This window comes from Lipophrys pholis (assembly GCF_963383615.2).
Source record: "Lipophrys pholis genome assembly, chromosome: 19".
NCBI classification, from domain to species: Eukaryota; Metazoa; Chordata; class Actinopteri; order Blenniiformes; family Blenniidae; genus Lipophrys; species Lipophrys pholis.
In genome coordinates, this window is record NC_137647.1 from 117558 (window position 1) to 143540 (window position 25983).

Here is a 25983-nt window from a genome sequence, read left to right on the forward strand (position 1 = left end):
TTGTAAAGTACTCTGTGGAGGACCTTGTTTTGTAAAGTACTCTGTGGAGGACCTTGTTTTGTAAAGTACTGTGTGAAGGACCTTGTATTGTAAAGTACTCTGTGGAGGACCTTGTATTGTAAAGTACTGTGTGAAGGACCTTGTACTGTAAAGTACTCTGTGGAGGACCTTGTATTGTAAAGTACTCTGTGGAGGAGCTTGTATTGTTAAAGTACTGTGTGAAGGACCTTGTATTGTAAAGTACTCTGTGGAGGACCTTGTTTTGTAAAGTACTTGTGTGAAGGACCTTGTATTGTAAAGTACTCGGTAGAGGACCTTGTATTGTAAAGTTACTGTGTGAAGGACCTTGTATTGTAAAGTACTCTGTAGAGGACCTTGTATTGTAAAGTACTGTGTGAAGGACCTTGTATTGTAAGGTACTCTGTGGAGGACCCTTGTATTGTAAAGTACTCATGTGGAGGACCTTGTTTTGTAAAGTACTCTGTGGAGGACCTGTTTTGTAAAGTACTGTGTGAAGGACCTTGTATTGTAAAGTACTCTGTGGAGGACCTTGTTTTGTAAAGTACTGTGTGAAGGACCTTGTATTGTAAAGTACTCTGTGGAGGACCTTGTATTGTAAAGTACTGTGTGAAGGACCTTGTATTGTAAGGTAACTCTGTGGAGGACCTTGTATTGTAAAGTACTGTGTGAAGGGACCTTGTATTGTAAAGTACTCTGTGGAGGACCTTGTTTTGTAAAGTACTGTGTGAAGGCCTTGTATTGTAAAGTACTCTGTGGAGGACCTTGTTTTGTAAAGTACTGTGTGAAGACCTTGTATTGTAAAGTACTCTGTGGAGGACCTTGTATTGTAAAGTACTCTGTGGAGGACCTTGTTTTGTAAAGTACTGTGTGAAGGACCTTGTATTGTAAAGTACTCTGTGGGAGGACCTTGTATTGTAAAGTACTCTGTAGAGGACCTTGTATTGTAAAAGTACTCTGTGGAGACCTTGTTTTGTAAAGTACTGTGTGAAGGACCTTGTATTGTAAAGTACTCTGTAGAGGAGCTTGTATTGTAAAGTACTCTGTAGAGGACTTGTATTGTAAGTACTCTGTAGAGGACCTTGTATTGTAAGGTACTCTGTGGAGGACCTTGTATTGTAAAGTACTCTGTAGATGACCTTGTATTGTAAAGTACTGTGTGAAGGACCTTGTATTGTATAGTACTCTGTGGAGGACCTTGTATTGTAAAGTACTGTGTGGAGGAGCTTGTACTGTAAAGTACTGTGTGAAGGACCTTGTATTGTAAAGTACTCTGTGGAGGACCTTGTATTGTAAAGTACTCTGTGGAGGACCTTGTATTGTAAAGTACTCTGTGGAGGACCGTGTATTGTAAAGTACTGTATGGAGAAGCTTGTACTGTAAGTACTCTGTGGAGGACCTTGTATTGTAAAGTACTGTGTGGAGAAGCTTGTACTGTAAAGTACTGCGTGAAGGACCTTGTACTGTAAAGTACTGTGTGGAGGACCTTGTACTGTAAAGTACTGTGTGGAGAAGCTTGTTACTGTAAAGTACTGTGTGAAGGACCTTGTACTGTAAAGTACTGTGTGGAGGAGCTTGTCCAGTCTGAGCAGTATGGTGGTGTTATCAGAGTACTAAGGTACTAGTACAGAGTAGTGACCCAAACGTTGGGTCTGGTGATGTTGAGATATTTGAAGCTCCAGGATTGAGATGATTTTAGAAAGAGGTTTAGGAGCTGAGATCTTCAGGAGCTTTGTCACTGTCTGAGGTCAGTTCAGCTCAATCTCTTCTAGATTACACTGACTTGGGATTATTGAGTGAAGCTGAAGAGGTTCCAGATACTTGTTCTGACTGATAGCAGATGGTTCTATTAGCTCATTCAATGGAACCAAAGAGTTACTGGAGGAAAGTTCTTCAGAGGTTCTTCTTCCTTTATTTTGCCATCTTGGGAAGTTTCTTGGTTTCTTTCTTTGCAGGATGTCAGGATTGTTCCAGAGGGGGTGAAGAACCTCCCAGCAAGCTGTCAGAGACCTGGTTCTATTGAGGCTTTTACAGCAGCTGGGTTCTTGATGAAGGACTGAAGAAGGGAAGATCTCTGGTCTGGAGAGACTTTTCCTGGAGGTCATTGAACGCACCGCAGCACTCGAACGCGGCGGTCCGGTACAATTTATCTGCGCTCACTCAAACTCCATGGCAGGATACCAACATTTTGGTACCGATACCGATACTGATACCGATACCACCATCTAGTTTGATACTTTCGATACTTTTCCGAAATAAGAAGAGAAGAAAAAAAATGTCATTAGATCAGCTGTCTTAAGTAGGGACCAGTGTCTTTAAATGGTATGTTACTAATGCAGTAATCTTTATAGCATTAAATGGCTATAATAAAATATTGTCATATTATATTCTTTTATATTATTTATTATATTATATTTATAATATATTAAATAGCTTACATTGTTTTCCAGAGCTATTTTTTCATGCGTATATAAGTTACTAGCTGTGGTTCTTTGAACTCCTTCTGCAGGTCTGGGTGTTTGTCCTTCAGGTGTTTAGCAGGTTAGCAGGTTAGCAGGTTAGTAGTGTTTCCACTCTTTAACCAGACGTGTTCTCTAACACTGTTTACACAGTGGAGCTTCAGTGTTGATGGAGACACTGGGCTCTTTTGTTTGAAGCCAAAGTTCTTCCATATAGTACTTCTAGTACCTGTTTCTTCTACAAGTTGCGGCCTTGTGGCTGTATCAGCGCTCTCTCCTCTCTCTCTGTCTCTCTCTGTCTCTCTCTGTCTCCTCTCTCTCTCTCTCTCTCTCTCGCTCTCTCTGTCTCTCTCTGTCTCTCTCTGTCTCTCTCTCTCTCTCTCTCTCTCTCTCTGTCTCTCTCTCTCTCTCTCTCTCTCTCTCTCTCTCTCTCTCTCTCTCTCTCTCGCTCTCTCTGTCTCTCTCTCTCTCTCTCTCTGTCTCTCTCTGTCTCCTCTCTCTCTCTCTCTCTCTCTCTCTGTCTCTCTCTGTCTCTCTCTCTCTCTCTCTCTCTCTCTCTCTCTCTCTCTCTCTCTGTCTCTCTCTGTCTCTCTCTCTCTCTCGCTCTCTCTCTCTCTCTCACTCTCTCTCTCTCTCTCTCTCTGTCTCTCTCTGTCTCTCTCTCTCTCTCTCTCTCTCTCTCTCTCTCTCTCTCTCTCTCTCTCTCTCTCTCTCTCACAAGACGCTGAAAGCAGCAGAATCAAACTCCAGTTTGGTCATTTACGTCTGCACTGTCCAGTAGGGACGTCCCGATCACACTTTTTTGCCCTCGATACCGATCCGATTTTTCCAGAATTGAGTATTGGCCGATACGATACTTTCCCGATACGATACTCACATTACTATTGCAAAGATACTCAATATGTGTTTTTGGAGCAACTAAGATGTCTGAAGCTAAAAGCAGTATTAGCAGAAGCTTTGTTTACCTAGAAATGATTGTAAAACTCACTTATTGAATCAAATTCTTCTCAAAACGACTTAAGAACTTATTTAAACTTTATTCAGTCAGAACAACAAAGAAACCCAGTTCCACTCTGCAGTCTTGTTTCTCTTATTTATCTTAACTGAAACTACTTCACCTGCATTTTGTGGCAAATTAAAAAAAAATAAAAAATGAAACCCAGTGAATCAGTTGACAAACATAGAAAGTATAAAAAACTGCAACATAAACAGTATTCAGTAAAACCAATCAGAAGAACCCAGTTCCCAGTTGCCTGTAGGGGCGCTGTGACTCACCAAACACAACAAGAACGCAGAAGAAGACAGACCACATAGAAATTTAGAATAGACTTCTTACATAAACACATAAACCACTATATATTACTCTAGTTTTATAGGTCTATGGCCCCGCTCCGCCTGCTTCTAGCTTCTGCAGCTCCACCGGAGCTTCTAGTCCCTGATTGTTCTGGTTATTAGGTGACGTAGCGGAGCGCGGTGGGGGGAGGAGGGGGGTCATTACGTCATCTTTTGTCCACGGATGATGGTGTTTGCTGAGCGTACTCCACCGCATGTTTACTTTTTAGATGTCTTATCAGATTAGTTGGTTAAACGAAGCTCTGGTGCTCCCACCTCTCAGGACTGTGGTGAAGCTCTGGTGCTCCACCTCTCTGGACTGTGGTGAAGCTCTGGTGCTCACCTCTCAGGACTGTGGTGAAGCTCTGGTGCTCCACCTCTCAGGACTGTGGTGAAGCTCTGGTGCTCCCACCTCTCTGGACTGTGGTGAAGCTCTGGTGCTCCACCTCTCGGGACTGTGGTGAAGCTCTGGTGCTCCACCTCTCAGGACTGTGGTGAAGCTCTGGTGCTCCACCTCTCAGGACTGTGGTGAAGCTCTGGTGCTCCACCTCTCAGGACTGTGGTGAAGCTCTGGTGCTCCACCTCTCGGACTGGTTTTGGTTATCCACCTTAAACTCCCTCCAGACTGCTGGTTGATCCTCTCAGTGGCTTCAGGCTGCTCACCTCAGTTTACGGCAGGCCGCACACTCACAAATCAATTCACTTTAGGGATTACCCAACAGTCCTGCATCCTCTTTTACTTTGAAGGACTTTAGGGATTACCAACAGTCCTGCATCCTCAGAGCCAAGGGCTCGTGGAGGGTGAGGACCCTTCTAGAAGTTTCTCCATATAGGACGGAGCCTGGTGATGAAGAGTTTTAGATGTGATCAGAAGGATGTTGAATTCTATTCTAGATTTGATGTGAAGCCAGTGTAAGGATGCTAAGACTGGGGAGATGTGCTCTCTTCTTCCAGTTCTGGTTAGTAAACCTGCAGCAGCGTTCTGCTCTAGCTGGAAGATCCTAACAGAGGAGTTTGGACATCCTGACATTAGGGAGTTACAATCATCTCATCTTCAAGTCACAAAGGCAGGAAGCATTTGTTCTGCATCTTTGAAGGACAAGAAGTTTCTCATTTTTGCAATATTCCTTAGATGGAAGAAGGCTGTCCTGGAGACATGTTTAACATGGGACATAAAGGACAGATCCTGATCAGAAATAACACCCAGGTTCCTAATATCACTGTTAGAGGTTAAGGTAATATTATCTAAGGTAATCAGACTATCTGAAAAGTAATCCCTGAGCTTTTTAGGACCTAGGATTAGAACCTCAGTCTTGGATGTGTTGAGCATTAAGAAGTTGATAGACATCCAGGACTTAACGTCCCTGAGGCAGGGACTCTAGTTTAACAAGTTGGTCGGCCTGATTGCTTTAACTGATAAATAGAGCTGAGTATCATCTGCATAAACAATGAAAGTTAATGCTGTGTTTCCTAATAATATTTCCGAGTGGTAACATCTAGAGATTAAACAATATGGGTCCGAGGACGGAGCCTTGTGGTACTCCACACAGGACCCCTTCATGTATTGAAGATTTGTTATTTACATGAACAAATTGAAAGCGGTCAGATAAATATGATTTAAACCAGTTTAAGGCTAAGTTTTTAATGCCGACGGCATCTTCTAATCTCCTTAAAGGAGACATATCATGCTTTTAAATCCTTCCTTTTTACATCTAAATCATACAGTTGTGGTCTATATAAAGCGGAACTGCAATGCTTGGGTCTGAATTCCTCATTATTAGAGCTCCACAGGCCCCTTTTCTACCCCTTTTCTGATGTGCTTCTGAGAGCAACTCGTTTTGGGGCGGTCTCTTCATACCCCGCCTCCTCTCCAGGTTGCAGAGGTGACACTCGGTTCAACTCCACCCTGTTCGGCCATCTTGGTAGTTTGATAGAACAGATACAATTATCTAGCGGCGCAGAAACTTTATATTCACACATTATTTACAAAATGTCAACAAGGGAAGATTTGTCCATCCAGCCATACATGTTGGAGCCAGAGTCGGACCCGGCGGAGCCAGATGAAAATGACCATGATGCACCTGAAGAACAACGTCTTCATATGGATGTAACGCAATGGTGTGTTACTATATTTACACTAACTTCTCCATCCATGCCCACTACTACAATACTGCCTGTATTACAACGACTATTTAACACAGAAGTTACATTCTAATCTAAAACGAGCACACAGCGCTAACATATGAAGACGGTGCAACTGCTAATGCTAACAAAACAATGACAGGGACGTCTTATCATCACACTTTTTAGCGTTATATACAGCTTACCGAAGTGCTCTGTTCGTCGTCTCCATAGATAGAAGGAACTGACCGCTCAATCAGACCAAGTCTTTCGGCAAATCCTTCTTTATCCTGGCGGAGGTTGCTGAAGCAGTCGTCCTTAAAGTGATTCGCGCACACAAAAATGACCTTACCCACAGATGTGGGTACATTTCTGTGAAAAATAAAACTCAACCAGGCACTTGGAAAAGGTTCTGATGCTGGGAGACGGTGTAACGAAGCTTGTGGGTTACTACATCCAACAACCGAACATTTCCACTTATCCTCTCGTAACTTCGGTTGGACTACAAAATCGCAGCGAGAAACAAAAATGGCGGATTGCTCGAAATGTCGATGTCCTAATTTGGCAGTTCTGCTGAGAATACTGTGACGTCATTGTTCAAAAAACGTAATAGAGAATAGAAAAATCGAAACCGATCGCAAAATATGACCAAAACAGAATATAAAGATATCAACGGAGCACCTGAAGAGACTACTTTGAACTTTTCTGTACTTCTAAACACTCTAAATATACAACAACATGCATTTAAGGGCTAAAAAAGTGGATTTAGCAGGATATGTCCCCTTTAAAAGTATATTATGATGGACAGTATCAAATGCAGTACTAAGGTCCAGAAGAAGTAAAGCAGATAGAAGAGCTCTATCTGAGGCCATTAGAAGGTCATTAGTAACTTTTAGCAGAGCAGTCTCTGTACTGTGGTTCATTCTGAAGCTGGACTGAAGGTCCTCTAACAGATTATTCTCCTGCAGATAATCCTGGAGTTGTTTAGCCACTACTTGCTCCAGAACCTTTGACAGGAAAGGAAGGTTGGAGATGGGCCTGTAGTTTGAGAGAAGGCTTGTGTCTAAGTTTGGCTTCTTAATGAGAGGTTTAATAACTGCTAGTTTAAAGGATTGGGGCACATAGCCTATTGTTAGAGACTGGTTAATAATTGCCAGTATAGAATTATTGATTAGTGGCAGTGCCTCTTTCAGAATTCTAGTAGGAATTGGGTCCAACAGGCTAGTAGTTGGTTTAGCAGAAGAAATAAGGGAGTTTAGTTGGACTAGTTGTATTTGCTGAAAGCATTCCAGATGACTGTTAGGTTTAACCAGTTCCTCTGTTATGGGGCTAACGGACGGTAAGGTTTGATGGATGTTATCCCTAAGCCTTGTCATTTTATTTTGAAAGAACTTCATGAAGTCCTCACTACATATATTGATAGGAATGGTGGGCTCAACACTATTTTGGTTCTTGGTCAGTTTGGCTACAGTACTATTTTGGGTTAATATTAATTAGTAAGTGAGAGTTCTAGATGGCTGCCTCCACCCTCCTCCACCACCTCCACCAGCTATTTGAGTGTTAGTATGACTTGGAGGGGAGGCTTCATTTAGACTAACATACTCATCTTTACGTAGCAGGTTTCTGTTCATCCAAAGAGATCAATGTTGTGTTCACTTATCAGATCATTGACTAGAAGAGCTTTGGATGATAAAGATCTCATGTTTAGGAAACCACTTTTCATTTGTTTGTCTTGATTTTGTCTAGTTTCACACTTGATACGGATGAAGTTTTTGTAGTCATTAGAAGTAGTTTTCCTAGGTTTAGATAGTTTCATACTTGTGGTGGTCCGAGGGATAGACACAGTCTCTATGGGATGTTTAACTAAGTTAGCTATGGTTGGTGACTGCCCAGAGGGAAACTCAGAGAGGCGTGTAGGACTGCCACTCTGTTGCCTGGTCCCCACTCTGCTACGTCAGGATGGAGGAGCTAAGCTTTTAACTCTGTTTCTAGATAAGAGGTACGCTCCATCCAACGTGGGATGGATGCCGTCCCTCCTGATGAGACCAGGCTTGTCCCAGAAGGACTTCCAATTATTAATGAAGCCTACCGAGTTACTGGGACACCAATATAATGCTGATAATCACCAATATCAGCCCTGATCCGATATCTACCGATCGGATCGGGACATCCCTACTGTCCAGTGAGAAGGTTTTCTGAAATGAAAAATGCCTCATCATCACTGAGCATCACTGTTCACATGTGAAGGAAGAACTAAACACTGACAAGACAATATTTCTGTACTCACCACTATCTTGGACTAATTTATTTGATTTCACCACAGAAGAAGAAGCTTGTCTTCTCGTTTGACCTCAGTTAACCTCCCTGTGTTTTCTGCAGGAAACTTCAAGGGGATGTGTAAACAGATAGACCATTTTCCAGAAGAGACAGATTACGAAGCAGACCCGTCGGAGTACTTCTTACGTGAGTATGACTCCCATCATGCTGGGAATTTTTATATTCTTCACTCCTGCAACCACGAGGAGGGAGGGAGGGAGAGAAGACTAATCCCAGCAGGCATTTCTCTTCCTTAAATTTCTTTTTGATATTATTCCCACTTTCTCTTTTTTTACTGCTCAGACGTGAGCGTGATGCCAGAGGGCTCTCGTCTTGGCCCGGCCTGCGTTTCGGCAACGAGGCTGGCCAGGCTGAGTGCTGCCAAGCGGCTCGTCTGTTTTTACTGCTTGGCTGTGTGGAACGTTACGTGCAGTGTTACTGTCGGTTGTGTACCTTGTAAACACAGTCCATTGATTTCTGCGCCCTTCTCCTTTGTGCAAGCAAAGACAGAGACGCTTGTCGAACTCATCTGCCTGGCCAATGCTAGAAATCACAGGACTCCAAGTCTGTGATGTACTGTTACTACTGTTTGGTCAATACTCCAGTTAACGTGTCTGAGCTGGGATTTTCCTGTGAATAACCGACTCTAAGCTGGACACATTGATGTTTTTTCCCGGTATTGCTTAATCATGTAGCTTAACTTATGCAGACAAATAGTAAGTGACTCTTTATAAATTTGGTGGATTTTTATTTGGATGGACAGACAAGAATTTGCTTGTTTTTCTCAGGCAATCTGTGAAGGCAGCTTTTAGGAAGACGTGTTGGAGAAGCAGTGGCCAGGAAAGTTGATATCGACACATGTTACTTTAAAATTGCTGGTTCTTGGATCTGGATTCTCTGCTTGTTGCTGATCAATGAAACTAACTTGAATATTTACAATTGAATTGTCAGATTCCCATACAGCAGCTCCATTACTGTTTTGATGATTGCTGCATATCAATTTAGATTTCTGAGTTCAGATTATTCATGGTCTCTCAAAGATTAATGGAAAGATGCGACATTGGGAGACTTTACAGGAAAACATAAATAGGGCAAGTTCAGATTTATGGCACCCTCTAGTGGCCACAGTAAATATCACAACATCAACGTAGCGGGTCAATGACAGGAAAGATTTCCTTCAGGTCAGGTAAAGTTGTTTTTTTGTTTTTTTTTATTGCTGTGCAAGTTAAACAACATGTTACAATATGAAGTAGATGTTGTTTGTGAAACTGCATCTGTGTGATGTGATTGGTGAATAAAATCACTTGAAGTGAGTCATGAGCCACATGGCAACAAAAAATTATTGATTAAATGAGGTAATCTCAAAAATGGGGAAGATGGAATGCATGGAACACAAAAATGCCCAAAATTCCCCCCACCCCTGATGTTGATGTCGTATTGGCCCCCCTTCCCCTGATGTTACCCCCACTCCACCCCCAGATCTTGGCGCTGTGTTGCCCAACCTGATGTTGACACCATGTGCCCACCCCAGATATTGGCGCCATATTTCACCCCTCCTGCCCCTGATGTTCGAGCCATGTAGCCCCCCTCTTTTGCCCCAGATGTTGACACCATGCTGCCCCCTCACTTTTGCCCCTGATAATGGCGCCATTTTCCCCCCACCCCACATGTTGGAACCATGTTGTCCTCCCCTGCCCCATGATGTCCCTCTCCTAGATGTTGGCGCCATGCTGCCGTCCTGCCCGTGATGTTGACCCCTGCAGCCTGCAGTGGTCTGGCATCTGTCCGTCGTCCCATCACCCTGGCTCCTGTCCATCCCATGACCACGACTCCTCTCTGTCCCATGAGGGAGGCTCCTGTCCCATGACCACGACTCCTCTCTGTCCCATGACCGCGGCTCCTGTCCCATGACCAAGACTCCTGTCCGTCCCATGACGCCGGCTCCTGTCGGTGGCTCGTGTTGGGCACAGCCACATCGGTGTTAACGAGGCATCTGTGGGGCTCGATGACAGTGGCGGGGTGGGCGAGGCCCCTCAGACCGCTGTGTTGATGAGTGTTTGTTAACGTCTTCCCATAGCTGTGATTGGACGAGAAGGCCACAGTGGCTCCCATTGGCTTGACAATTAGGACACTCGTGTCCATAAATATTTCAGCCTCCTTCTTATATAGGTCAGGCCTCTCTCCATCGCTGTCTCTCCACATCACGCCCATAATGTTGCATGTCAGAGGAGTCGAGCAGCTCTCCATCTGAGCCGCTGTGATTCACACATTCCCTTCCCAGGTGAATGAAGAGGTCACGGTGCATTTCTCCCCGCCTGTTAAAACCTCCTCTGACGTCTCTTCATTTCCTACATCTGCCTGTTTGAATGGACACGCCTGGTATTTCCATAATCAGGAGTTTCATGGCACCTCTGGGTGGCAAGAGAGAGAGAGAGAGAGAGAGAGAGAAAGAGAAAGAGTATGTGGGGGGGTGTTATGCAACAACTCGTGATGTCACTTCAGGTGAAATTCCGGCAGAAATAACGTAATGGGGAGATAGTGGTCCAAAATACAAGGGACACACCAGTGACGTCATCAGACACTGTAGTGAGAAAGAGGAGGAGGAGGAAGAAGAGAAGGGAAATGTTTAGTGATGTGCAGAAAAAACGCAAATCCAGTAATATCCTCTGAAAACACACACACACTCTAATCTTCTGTCCTTATGCTGACACACACAGTTACATACTGATATCAATAGATTGTGTGTGTGTGTGTGTGTGTGTGTGTGTGTGTGTGTGTGTGTGTGTGTGTGTGTGTGTGTGTGTGTGTGTGTGTGTGTGTGTGTGTGTGTGTGTGTGTGTGTGTGTGTGTGTGTGTGTGTTACATAAGCCAGCTGAAGCGCCACTGGGTTTTTAGATCATGCCGAGTCGGAGCTCCCATCATCCACTGCTCCACCGGACGCCCCGTTACTCAAGCTGAGAATCAGTAGAAGACAAAGCTTTAGATCTGGCATCACCAAATGGCGGACCGCGGTCAGGATCCGGACCCAGATGCTGTCCTCTCTGGACCTGAACCAACCTCCAGCCCAAACAGAAGGTTACTGACGGAGCGCTTCTTTTTCAACTGGCGCAGCTGATATAGTCTTTACGGTAATAGTAAACCTGATGGAGCACTTCTATCAGGAATCGGTGCAGCTTTTCTAGTCTGTACGGTAATAGTTTAGTGGATTAGGAAACACACTGACCAATTGCATGTGAGTTAAGCCACCACATGTGATCCCAGCAGCCAGTCAAATCTGTGTATTTTAGGGACAAAACTTTGACAGACTGAGACCGTTTCCAATGGACAAAGCGAGAGAAAAAGACAGAATAAAGGAAAGAAAAAATGGACGAGACAGAAAATTGAGGAAAAACCGGGACCAGATGACGCTCTTCAAAAAAAGAAGTATTGACAATGAAAATCAAGCTTTTAATCCAGAATGGAGTCGTTTAAGGTCATTCTTCTCTCTTGATCCTAGACCTGGTCTGAGAGTCCAGTAGGACCAGTCCACCAGGATCCTAGACCTGGTCTGAGAGTTCAGTAGGACCGGTCCACCAGGATCCTAGACCTGGTCTGAGAGTCCAGTAGGACCAGTCCACCAGGATCCTGGACCTGGTCTGAGAGTTCAGTAGGACCAGTCCACCAGGATCCTAGACCTGGTCTGAGAGTCCAGCAGCTCTTCAGTTCATTAAGATTCATTTCTCATCTCAGATGTCAGGAGCTTCTCACAGGAAGTGACTCTGACTTTAACTGGGTCAATGCTGGGCCTCTCCTGGTGCTGATGATGGATCTCCAAGCACACTTGGACCTGAAGGAGTAGCTTGTAAAAACTAATGCTTCACTTCCTGGATCCAAATGTCCCTGAGACTCTTTCCAGGTCTGAAGAGAGCAGCTCTGAACAGAATCAAACTAAATCTGGTTCCAGAGTCACAATGATCCTCCACTGAGTCTCACAGACTTCTCAACTGAGTTCATGTGTTTACATTCATTGTCTGTATAAAGGAATTATCTGTCTCCCTGGATTCCTTATGTGGTGATATGACAGCTTCTGGGGCTGCTGGAGGAGATGAAACAACTGTGCCTCCAGAACGCCCAAAAAGACCAGCACATCGTGGATTTGGACAGGCGAATGGACGAGCTGGAGCAATGGTCCCACATGAATGATGTGGTCATCACCAGCATCAAGATCAGGCTGCTATGTGCGCGCGGTGGCCACGGACAGCGGGGAGCCCAGCGACCAGGAGATGCAGCCGGTGGAGCAACAGGGGGATTCTTACCTCCAGAGCAAAGGGATGGAGATGGAGATGGACCTGATGGAGATGGACCTGGAGCACATCGAAGCATGTCACCCACTACCCACCAAGCACCTGGGACCACCAGGTGTAATTATGAGGTTCACAAATCGGAAAAGGAAAATTGCACTTCTAAAACAAGGACGCAAACTGAATGGCATGGATGTTTACATCAATGAACATCTGACAAGAAGAAATGCTGACATTGCAAGGAAAGCAAGGCAACTGAAAAAAACAAGGCAAAATTCAACAAACTGCAAGATCTTCATCAAAGTGAATGGAAGGCCATAGAAAGGGAAAGTTCTGGTGGTGAAGAAAATGGAAGATCTGGATTATTACTGACACTCAATGATATTGAGGTAACTCATCATCACAAAGCCAAATACACCAAAAACTCAGTCTACACCAAGTAATGACACAGATATATTACAGAGAATTCCTCAACATAAACAAATGGAACTGGAAAGTTGTGAATACCATGAGCACAACACAACAGAGATGGATACTGACATAGACCCCGATAATAATTTCTTCTCTTCTATTGTGAAATACTGCAATTATTATACCAATGAACAGTATGGCGAACTGTCAATAATACACTTTAACAGTAGAAGTATGTCTTCCAATTTTGAGTCCATCAAAGAGTATGTGTGCAATTTTACTCATCCATTTACTATCATTGCTATGACAGAAAACTGGTTAAATGCTGACCAAGGTCTACATTTTTTGCTGGATGGTTATGAATCAAGATATATGAAAAGAATCAATAAAGCAGGGGGTGGGGTTGCTTTATACATTCACAAATCTGTACATTTTAAAGGCATTCCAAATATGACCTTGGCACTTGACGGAATATTGGAATGTCTAACAGTGGAGATTCAAAATGCAATAAGGAAAAATGTCCTCATAAGTTGTGTATACGGACACCAGGTTCTAATATAGTAATATGTAATGAGTGGATTGAGAAATTGTTTTCTACATTGAACAAAAAAACCTTATTCATCTGTGGTGACTTTAACATTGACTTGTTAAATCCGACTAAACTGAAAAGTGTTAATGATTTTACCAAGATAATGTAGTTTGTTTCTATATCCAACAATTCCAAAACCAATTCGAATAACGTCTCATAGTGCCACAATCATCGACATCTTTACCAATACTATGGGAAATGAAATCACCAGTGGCCTATTGATATGTGACATTACTGACCACTTACCCGTCTTTACTCTGTATGATTAATCTCAAAAGTAAAAAAGTAAAGAGATCATGACAGAAGATAGTATCAGTGCCCTCAACAACAGCTTATATTCAGGATTGAGGAGAATCAAAGTGGACAGTGCTTACAGTAAATTTATAGATATACTGCTCAAAAAAATGAAAGGAACAGTTTTTTATCAGGGTATGGCATGAATTCAATTGCACTTTTCTGATAAGGTTTTGGTCAGGTACGTGGCAGAGGGGGTTGTTAATCAGTTTCAGCTGCATTGGTGTTGATGGAATTAACAACATGTGCACTAGAGGGGCAACAACGAGATGGCCCCCAAAACAGGACTGGTTTTGCAGGTGGAGGCCATTTCAAGTTCCTCCCTCTTGATCTTTTTCAACTGTTTTTCCACAAGTGTTGGCTTTAGCTAGAGTCATTATCACGACTGGGAGCATGAGGCGATTTCTTAACCCTCCTGAAGTTGCGCAGATTGTCCAACTCCTCCAGGATGGCACATCCATGCGTGCTGTTGCAAGAAGATTTGATGTGTCTCCCAGTACAATCTCCAGAGCATGGAGGAGATTCCAGGAGACAGGCAGTTACTCTAGGAGAGCTGGACAGGGCCGTAGACGGTCCTCATCCCATCAGCAGGACCGATATCTGCTGCTTTGTGCAAGGAGGAACAGGTGGAGCACTGCCCGAGCCCTACAGAATGACCTCCAGCAGGCTACTGGTGTGAATGTCTCTGCCCAAACAGTCAGAAACAGACTTCACGAGGGTGGCCTCAGGGCACGACGTCCTGTAGTGTGCCCTGTGCTCACTGCTCAGCACCGTGGAGCTCGATTGGCATTTGCCATAGAACACCAGAATTGGCAAGTCCGCCACTGGCGCCCTGTGCTTTTCACAGATGAGAGTAGGTTTACCCTGAGCACCTGTGATAGACGTGAAAGGGTCTGGAGAAGCCAAGGAGAGCGCTATGCTGCCTGCAACATCATTCAGCATGACCCGTTCGGTGGTGGGTCAGGGATGGTCTGGGGAGGCATTTCCATGGAGGGACGAACAGACCTCTACGGGCTAGAGAACGGCAGTCCGACTGCCATTAGGTATCGGGATGAAATCCTTGCACCCATGGTCAGACCCTACGCTGGTGCAGTAGGTCCTGGGTTCCTCCTGGTCCACGACAATGCCCGGCCTCATGTGGCAGGAGCATGCAGACAGTATCTGGAGGATGAAGGAATTGACACAATTGAATGGCCCTCACGATCACCTGATCTAAATCCGATAGAACACCTCTGGAACATAATGTTTCGGTCCATCAGACGGCGCCAGGTTGCTCCTCAGACTTTACAGGAGCTCACTGATGCCCTTAGACAGATCTGGGAGGACATCCCACAAGACACCATCCGTCGTCTCATTAGGAGCATGCCGCGACGTTGTCAAGCATGCATACAAGCACGTGGGGGCCACACAAGATATTGAAAAGAATTTTGAGTTGCAGAAATTGAATTTAGGCAAAATGGACGAGCCTGCCACATCATTTTTTCACTTTGATTTTTGGGGTGTCTATATACTGAGCCCTCTGTAGGCTGAAAACCTTTATTTCCATCAAAAGATGTGGCATCCTTTTGTTCCTGAGACATTAAACTGTCTATATCAGTATAGATATCCAACATGTTTTTTTCACCATTGAAATCTGATGTGTTTTCAAAGTGTTCCTTTAATTTTTTTGAGCAGTGTATATTTACTTTTCTGCACAATAAACATTGTCCAGTGAGGGAATATTGCTTCAAGAAAAAACACATAAAAAGCCCTTGGCTGACAAAAGGAATGATTAATGCCTGTTAAAAGAAAAATAATCTCTATAAACTGTTCAAAGAAAAAAATAAAGAAATGGAACTAAGATATAAGAGGTACAGGAATAAATTAACAGATATAAGAATCAGTAAACAGTTATATTATAAGAAAAGATTATATGACAATAAAAAATATAAAAGGAACTTGGGATGCTCTGAATAGCCTCATTAAACAAGGATCTTCAAAGTCAACATACCCTGAATACTTTATTGATGAAAAACGCAGCGTGGACAATATTGTAAATGATTTACTTCACAATACTTTCTTTGTAAATGTTGGCCCACAGTTGGCTGCTGAAATTCCAGACCTGTCATGGTTCCGGGAGGGCAGACCCAAGATGCAGAACACACGAGACCACGTTTGTTAGAAAGTTGAAAAAAAATCAAAAGTTTATTAAACAAGGGGGATCCTTCAGCTCCCAGACAACGACTGCAGAGAAGCTTCTCCACGGTGCCGGATGGGAGAGGATGGCGGGGAGCGGGAGCGGGGAGTGGGGAGTGGGGACTGGGGAGCGGGGAGCGGGGACCGGGGAGTGGGGAGCGGGTACCGGGGAGTGGGGAGCGGGGACCGGGGAGTGGGGAGTGGGGAGCGGGTACCGGGGAGTGGGAAACGGGGACCGGGGAGTGGGGAGCGGGTACCGGGGAGTGGGGAGTGGGGACCGGGGAGTGGGGAGTGGGGACTGGGGAGCGGGGAGCGGGGACCGGGGAGTGGGGAGCGGGTACCGGGGAGTGGGGAGTGGGGACCGGGGAGTGGGGAGTGGGGAGCGGGTACCGGGGAGCGGGAAACGGGGAGTGGGGACCGGGGAGCGGGGAGCGGGGAGCGGGGAGCGGGGACCGGGGAGTGGGGAGTGGGAAACGGGGAGTGGGGACCGGGGAGCGGGGAGCGGGGAGCGGGGACTGGGGACTGGGGAGTGGGAAACGGGGAGTGGGGAGCGGGGAGCGGGGACTGGGGACTGGGGAGTGGGGAGTGGGAAACGGGGAGTGGGGAGCGGGGAGCGGGGAGCGGGGACCGGGGAGTGGGGAGTGGGGAGCAGGGAGCGGGGACTGGGGACTGGGGAACGGGGAGTGGGGAGCGGGGAGCGGGGAGCGGGGACTGGGGACTGGGGAGTGGGAAACGGGGAGTGGGGAGCGGGGAGCGGGGACCGGGGACTGGGGAGTGGGAAACGGGGAGTGGGGAGCGGGGACCGGGGACCGGGGACCGGGGAGTGGGGAGCGGGGACCGGGGACCGGGGAGTGGGGACTGGGGACTGGGGACTGGGGACGGACTCTGAAGAGAGAGCTGGCACAGACGACTGTCCTCACAGGAGTACGGACTGGCGACGACCACTAGCAGCTCCAGGCTTTTAAGGGCGGGGCCGCTGATGAGCCACAGGTGGAACGAGTTCTCCTGCTGTCACAATGCGAGGGGGAGGAAGGAACACTACACACAGAACAGAAAGACAACACTCACCAGAACAAACAGAACATAAAACATAAAACTGCCAGGACCGGACCCACCGAATCCTGACAAGACCATAGAGGTGATGAATGCAAGACCCCTTTGTCCCTTTTCCTCTCAGCCACAAACGAGCAGGAAGTGTTAGACATTGTGCTCAAGTGCAAAAGTACATTATCTACTGATTGTCATGATATTGACATGACATTGCTTAAAAAGTTATAGTAAATATCACGAAGCCCTTAGTTTATATCTGCAACTTATCGTTCCAGTTGTTTTCCAAATAAAATGAAAATAGCTAAAGTAATTCCACTCTTCAAAAATGGCAACAAACACTGTTTTACCAATTACAGATCAATGTCTTTATTGGCTCACTTTTCAAAAGTTCTAGAGAAGCTTTTCAATTTTTGACCTAAAAAGTTTCTTGAGAAACATCAAATCCTAAATGCAGGTCGATCTGGTTTTAGAACCAAAAGAACAACCTCAATGCCCAGAATTGAAGCAATCGAAGAAATTACTAATGCAATTGGTATTTTTATTGATCTTAAAAAAGCCTTTGATACAATTAAACATTCCATCTTACTCAATAAGCTGGAAAAATATGGAATGGAATATGGAATATGGAGGGGTAGCTAGCGAATAGGTAAAAAGGTACTTAACAGGAAGGGTAGTGTGTTAAAATGGGGCAGTACACTTCAGAGAGACTTGGCATTGCTTGGTGTCCCCCAGGGGTCAGTGTTGGGGCCAGAACTTTTCAATGTGTATATCAATGATATTTTGAATGTATTGCAGGTTCTAAAACTTATTCTCTTTGCAGATGACAGCAGTATCTACAGTAGTGATAATTATGACGAGCTTGTGCATACTGTGAACAAAGAAGTAAATATGAAAACAATATTTAAACATACAAAAAACTAATGTAATTATATTCGGCAGTCTCAAAAGAAATTCTGAACTGCAAATAATTATCAATTGGGGTATTGCCAGTACCCCAATTGAAAATGTAAATGGGAATACATTTTTGGGAGTTATAATTTATCATAAATTGTCATGGAAACAACACATCATAAAAACAAAAATCTCCAAAAGCCTCTCAATTCTTAATAAAGCAAAACTATACCTTGATGAAAATGCACTCCATACTTTATACTGTACCTTGGTTCTCCAATACTTCACGTGTTGTTGATTACCATTGCTGGTATGTGTTATTTATTTTATTGCTGTATGATTTATTCAATAATGTGTATCGATGATTGGCATTCAGTTCTGAATGCACACTTACAGAAAAATGGAAGATGTAACAGTGACGTTCATTATGTCAATATTAATTGAAAATGGGGGTGGGATTAAATACGTTTTCTTCTTCCCACTCCTTTTCAGGCAAAACTGGAGCTTTCCTTCTGTCCTGTTCCAGTTCACATTTTATGTTAAATGTGAACATGTTTTTTTTGCCTGAAATAATTTTTTTTAAATAATTTAAATCAAGCTCTGTATTTCAATAAGCACAATGTTCACATTTTTTTTCTTTTTTCTCATTTTGAAAATGAGCCTGATGTTTATTTAGTAAATGAGAGATTATTATATCAGCAGTCGTAAATATATTTTCAGTTCCATGTGACATGATGATAATTATTGTCAAACTGTCAGCTGTTGATTACATGCAGATGTTGATAGAACTACCAGTCTTCTGAAATATATATCCATATATCCATCCCTCCATCTTCTAATTAGTTCAAGATTAGTCAGGATGGCAGGACGCTGGAGCCATTCCTAGTTTACTCTGGAGGAGGACAGGATACACCTGGACAGGACAGGTGAGGGCAGGATACACCTGGGATACACCTGGACAGGTGAGGACAGGATACACCTGGACAGGACAGGTGAGGACAGGATACACCTGGACAGGTGAGGACAGGATACACCTGGGATACACCTGGACAGGTGAGGACAGGATACACCTGGACAGGACAGGTGAGGGCAGGATACACCTGGGATACACCTGGACAGGTGAGGACAGGATACACCTGGACAGGACAGGTGAGGACAGGATACACCTGGACAGGTGAGGACAGGATACACCTGGGATACACCTGGACAGGTGAGGACAGGATACACCTGGACAGGACAGGTGAGGACAGGATACACCTGGACAGGACAGGTGAGGGCAGGATACACCTGGACAGGTGAGGACAGTATACACCTGGGATACACCTGGACAGGTGAGGACAGGATACACCTGGACAGGACAGGTGAGGGCAGGATACACCTGGACAGGTGAGGACAGGATACACCTGGGATACACCTGGACAGGTGAGGACAGGATACACCTGGACAGGACAGGTGAGGGCAGGATACACCTGGACAGGTGAGGACAGGATACACCTGGGATACACCTGAACAGGTGAGGACAGGATACACCTGGACAGGACAGGTGAGGGCAGGATACACCTGGACAGGTGAGGACAGGATACACCTGGGATACACCTGAACAGGTGAGGACAGGATACACCTGGACAGGACAGGTGAGGGCAGGATACACCTGAACAGGTGAGGACAGGATACACCTGGGGTACACCTGAACAGGTGAGGACAGGATACACCTGGACAGGACAGGTGAGGGCAGGATACACCTGGACAGCATAGGATACACCTGGACAGGTGAGGACAGGATACACCTGGGGTACACCTGAAGAGGTGAGGACAGGATACACCTGGACAGGACAGGTGAGGGCAGGATACACCTGGACAGCATAGGATACACCTGGACAGGTGAGGACAGGATACGTCTGGACAGGTCATAATTTTCAAAACATTGCCATGTAAATTAAAAACCTGTCTGAAATGCAAAAACGGCACATTTTCTCTGGAAACGTTGTTTAAACGGGGCAGACGTCATATTTTTCCTGTGTTGATCAATGAGAATGAAATCAGGTCAGAGCAAAGCGCTGCCTCCATTCCTCTCATCCCTCATTCCTCTCATCCCTCCATTCCTCTCATCCCTCCATTCCTCTCATCCCTCCATTCCTCTCATCCCTCCATTCCTCCCATCCCTCCATTCCTCCCACCCCTCCATTCTTCTCATCCCTCCATTCCTCTCATCCCTCCATTCCTCCCATCCCCCATTCCTCTCATCCCTCCATTCCTCCCATCCCCCATTCCTCTCATCCCTCCATTCCTCTCATCCCTCCATTCCTCTCATCCCTCCATTCCTCTCATCCCTCCATTCCTCTCATCCCCCATTCCTCTCATCCCTCCATTCCTCTCATCCCCCATTCCTCTCATCCCTCCATTCCTCTCATCCCTCCATTCCTCTCATCCCTCCATTCCTCCCATCCCTCCATTCCTCCCACCCCTCCATTCTTCTCATCCCTCCATTCCTCTCATCCCTCCATTCCTCCCATCCCTCCATTCCTCTCATCCCTCCATTCCTCCCATCCCTCCATTCCTCTCATCCCTCCATTCCTCCCATCCCCCATTCCTCTCATCCCTCCATTCTTCTCATCCCTCCATTCCTCTCATCCCTCCATTCCTCCCATCCCTCCATTCCTCTCATCCCTCCATTCCTCTCATCCCTCCATTCCTCCCATCCCTCCATTCCTCCCACCCCTCCATTCTTCTCATCCCTCCATTCCTCTCATCCCTCCATTCCTCCCATCCCTCCATTCCTCTCATCCCTTCATTCCTCCCATCCCTTCATTCCTCCCATCCCTCCATTCCTCCCACCCCTCCATTCTTCTCATCCCTCCATTCCTCCCATCCCTTCATTCCTCCCATCCCTTCATTCCTCCCATCCCTTCATTCCTCCCATCCCTCCATTCCTCCCATCCCTCCATTCCTCCCATCCCTCCATTCCTCCCATCCCTCGCAGGCACGTTGAGTCAATTCACATCAGACCTCATAAAGAAGAGCAGAAGGGTTGTTCCTGCAGGAGCAGTTCATTCCCAGTGTTTCTGGGTGCTCCTGCCTGGCGTCATGGCCGCCTGGCGCTTTGTGTGTGTTGATCAGAGAGTATTTGCTGACATTGATGACAGAAGGGCAGGCCTGTCACACGCCCCTGTCGCCCTTCGGGCTTCGCGGCAGACTGGACGCTAGCCTGATCTGGCTTTGGCGCCGCCCGATAAAATCAATGGGTCTGGGGCAACACATGTGGGGGCTTGAAGGGTGGGAGTGAGGAGTGGGAGGTGGGGCAGATTACAGATTAAAGCAGATTACAGCAGTGAGTTCATGAAAATTCACACCAACTGTTAAAAGTCAAGTTATTAATCCTCTCTGCATTTATGATCAAAATCACTATTTTCTTTTTTAACACTTTATTTCTAAGAGTTTTCCATACATGATACAAAACCTTAGCATGGGTGGTCATCCCATGTTGCAACTATATACAAAACTGAAGAAGCTGGAATGTACCAAAACACAAAAAATAAGAAATATGTGAAGACATTATCACAAAATAAAACAAAACAGTGCTTCTCGACTGTTGAGTGACGGAGTGTTGTAAGCACACGCAAGACGTAAGCCACCCGAAGTGGATTTTTTCGAAAATGCCATCTCCATGGAAACGTGAAAAAATGAAACTTTTCTAAGATGCTGCTACTGGTTATGCCCACCACAGCCATAGTAAATTGTTCTTCTGCACATGCTCAGTAGATTGCCAATTCCAGTAGTGTATTGTACTATTATTATTATTAAGTTGATTGCCAATTCCAGTAGTGTATTGTACTATTATTATTATTAAGTTTATTTAAAGGACAATGTGCAGTTACATTAAAAAGATGTCTGCACTACATTTAGCACAGAGCTCATTTCCATCTGTAGTCCAACATGCAGCATGTGTGTGTGTGGTTTAAAAAAACAACCAACAGCACCTATTAGTGGCACAACAAGCCAGGATCCTTTCTGGTCCCCAGAAAGGATCCTGGCTTTCCAGAAGGCCAAGGTTGCCCTCTCCAACACCGCCATGCTGGCGCACCCATCTCCAATGGCACTGGTAGCGCTCACCACTGATGCCTCAGACTACGCAGTGGGGGCGCTCTGTGAACAGTGGGTGGAGCCTGGCAGCCTCTGGTATTTTTAAGCAAACAACTGTGTGACAATGAGAGGAAGTACAGCAGGTTTGACAGAGAACTCTCGGCTCTTTTCCTCAAGATACGTCATTTTAGGTTTCTGTTGGAATGTCGGCAGTTTACTGCTTTTGTGGACCTTAAGCACCTCACCTTCACCATGTCCAAAACCTCGGAGCCCTGGTCTGGCTGGCAGCAGCGCCACCCGTCCGCCATTTCAGAGTTCATTTCAGACATTCGGCATTTGGCTGGAAAAAACAAAGCTGTGGCCGACCGCCTCTCCTGAACTCATGTGAACTCTGTGCACCTTGGAGGGACTAAGCTGCCATGGCCAGCGACCAGCAGACTGACTCTGACAGCCAGGCCTTCAGGGCAGCTGCCACGGGTTTATAGCTGCAGGATGTGGTCTTCCAGGACAATGGTGCCACACTTCTCTGTGACGTGTCTACAGGGCAGCCCTGCTCCATGGTACCTGCTGGCTGCCCCGCCCCATAGTTCCTGCTGGCTTCCCCGCCCCATAGTTCCTGCTGGCTGCCCCGCTCCATGGTACCTGCTGGCTGCCCCGCCCCATAGTTCCTGCTGGCTGCCCCGCTCCATGGTACCTGCTGGCTGCCCCGCCCCATAGTTCCTGCTGGCTGCCCCGCCCCATGGTACCTGCTGGCTGCCCCACCCCATAGTTCCTGCTGGCTTCCCCGCCCCATAGTTCCTGCTGGCTTCCCCGCCCCATAGTTCCTGCTGGCTGCCCCACCCCATAGTTCCTGCTGGCTTCCCCGCCCCATAGTTCCTGCTGGCTTCCCCGCCCCATATTTCCTGCTGGCTGCCCCGCTCCATGGTACCTGCTGGCAGGCCCGCTCCATAGTTCCTGCTGGCTGCCCCGCTCCATGGTACCTGCTGGCAGGCCCGCTCCATAGTTCCTGCTGGCTGCCCCGCCCCATGGTACCTGCTGGCTGCCCCACCCCATAGTTCCTGCTGGCTGCCCCACCCCATAGTTCCTGCTGGCTGCCCCGCCCCATGGTTCCTGCTGGCTGCCCCGCCCCATGGTACCTGCTGGCTGCCCCGCCCCATGGTACCTGCTGGCTGCCCCGCCCCATAGTTCCTGCTGGCTGGCGACGGCAGGTTTTTGATGCTGTTCATGCCCTATCACATCTGGGCGTAAGAGCATCAGTGAAGCTGGTGGGGCAAAGTTCTTCTGCCCGGGCCTGAGGAAGAACGTCAGGAGCTGGGCGGCCTTCTGTGTAGCGTGTCAGCGGTCAAAGGTACACCATTACACCAAGGGCCCCCTTGAGCCGTTCTTTTTTTTTCTGAGAGGAGATTCGATCATGTGCATCTGGACTTGGTGGGTCCGCTCCCTCCCTCTCAAGGCTTTACTCACCTCCTCACCATGGTGGACACAACCACTAGGTGGCCGGAGGTGGTTCTTCTGGACCACTAGGTGGCCGGAGGTGGTTCTTCTGGACCACTAGGTGTCTGGAGGTGGTTCCTCTGGACCACTAGGTGTCTGGAGGTGGTTCCTCTGGACCACTAGGTGGCAGGAGGTGGTTCTTCTGGACCACTAGGTGTCTGGAGGTGGTTCCTCTGGACCACTAGGTGGCAGGAGGTGGTTCTTCTGGACCACTAGGTGGCTAGAGGTGGTTCCTCTGGACCACTAGGTGGCAGGAGGTGGTTCTTCTGGACCACTAGGTGGCAGGAGGTGGTTCTTCTGGACCACTAGGTGGCTGGAGGTGGTTCCTCTGGCCCACTAGGTGGCTGGAGGTTGTGGCAGGAGGTGGTTCCTCTGGACCAGGAGGTGGTTCCTCTGGACCACTAGGCGGCAGGAGGTGGTTCTTCTGGACCACTAGGTGGCAGGAGGTGGTTCTTCTGGACCACTAGGTGGCTGGAGGTGGTTCCTCTGGCCCACTAGGTGGCTGTAGGTGGTTCCTCTGGCATCAACGACGTCTGCTGAGGTGGCACACACTTTCATATCACGCACGATGAAGGCTGCTCTCCGAGCCACCCTCACAGACAGTAACTGGGTCGACTTACTGCCGTGGGTCATGTTGGCTCTGTGTTCGGTCCCGAAAGAAGATCTCCAGTCATCGTCTGCAGATCCCCGCAGAGTTCCTGCCAGAACCATCGGAACCCCGGTTGGTTACAGTCAGACGGCCAGTCTTCGAGGAGGTGACCTGCATGTTCGACCCGGTTCCACCTCATCACTGCCTGCAACAGTTTTATGTCCCAAAGTACCTGATGGCAGCTGAATATGTGTTTACCCAGCATGGTGCCCACCATTTCCCACTTCAGCCGCCATATGATGGCCCGTTTCACGTCCTGGAGGCGGGCTGGAAGAACTTTGTGGTGGACATGGGGGGTAAACAGGTCTGAGTTTCAGTGGAACATCTGCAGCCAGTGGAGGTGGCGCAATCCTTAAGACGTAGGTGCCCCCCCCCCCCCCCCCCCCCCCCCCTCCCCCAAATCGTCAGCTGCCGCAATGTCCCCTGCACCTGCATTAATCACGGTGCCGGTACCTGCACCTACTCCAGTGGTGGTGCAACGCAGCCATGATGGTCGGGTGTGCAGGCCAGCCAACCGGGACTAAAAAACAGGGTTTTGGGGGTTTTTTGGTTGTTGCTTATTAGTGCCATTCTGGTTGTTCGTGGGGGTTGTGTGGTGTGCACCTGGAGGGAGGTTCTCTCAAGCAGAATGGAGTGGGTGTGTTGGTGACAGGGAGGTGTTAAAAGAGGAAGTGTGGTGACGCACAGAAAGAAGAAATGTTTGACAGGTGAGCTGTCATACTGCTGGAGGCCATAAAGAAAAGCTGAGTAACTCTGTTGTCTGTCTCATCCTTCTCTGCCTCCACAATACATTTTGCTTTGTTCTTTTGCGTTAAAATTAAACAGAATGTTGGATAATTTTCCAAACGAAAAGTCTAAAAATCAAACTTAATTGTTACTCGTGCTTAAGTTGTAAACAGTTGATGAGAAATAAAAGGGAAAGTCTCAGGAGTCTGCCTCTTGGAAAGACCAACAGGAGCTTCAATGACCGATGTGTTCCCAGAGCTGTCTCTGACATCAGATCCAAACATCTGGCCTCTCACTGTCACAACATTTCACAAGAACCAGGCGAGTGAAACCTGCGTTTACTTTCTCATCAGTTCGAGTCAAATTGCATTCTTTGTTGTCAGGACACATAAGCTTTCAAATATAAGCAAAGAAGCACTTCCAAAGCTGCGTAAGCAATCTGGCAAATGTTGAACGTAGCACATTGTTTCACACAGTAATCTCTTTTCCTGTGTGTGTGTGTGTGTGCGTGCGTGCGTGCGTGTGTGCGTGCGTGCGTGCGTGCGTGTGTGCATGTGTGCGTGCGTGCGTGCGTGTGTGTGTGTGTGCGTGTGTGTGATGCTGCGTTGATGAGGAGAGAGGTGTGTGAAGGGGCATGGAGCCTCTAGGACGAGGGCTGAAGTCAGGGCTGGGTATTGAGGAGGGGGGGGTGTGGGGGGATTAATAAGTGTTTGTAGTATGAAATCGAAGCTCCTGTGAGGTGAGGCACCTGATTAGCAGGACCTCGTCCTGCACATCAGCACATTCAGGGCTGGGGGAGGCTGATTAGGAGTGGATGCTAATTTCCTCTGAACCCTGTCAATGAAGGGAGAGAGAGTCTGAGGTGCATGGCGATGCCTCTGTAGAGGTGATGTTCCCGTTGGCACGCTCAGCACATGTGCGTCACTGCGTGTGAACCACGTTATGCAACGCTTTCATTAAGGTGATAGAAGTCAAGTGGGAGTTTGACTCGGGGGTCATTTACACAACAATGTTTTCAATTGAAAACCAACACTTTTGTTGTATTTTGAGCCACTAGAAACTGAAAATGACTCAGAAGGTGGAACTTTACGAAAACAC

General features: G+C 46.8%; 1 protein-coding gene across 1 annotated transcript in view; it reads left to right on the plus strand.

Annotated features, from left to right (window-relative positions):
• The window catches only part of cacng2a (calcium channel, voltage-dependent, gamma subunit 2a), a gene marked incomplete at both ends in the record, with an annotated part of 100155 nt that overhangs the window by 60684 nt on the left and 13488 nt on the right, over window positions 1-25983 (plus strand). Inside the window, one exon of the mRNA XM_080488596.1 lies at window positions 8310-8393. Coding sequence (XP_080344722.1) covers window positions 8310-8393 — 84 coding nt within the window. The remainder of the gene's footprint in view (window positions 1-8309; window positions 8394-25983) is intronic.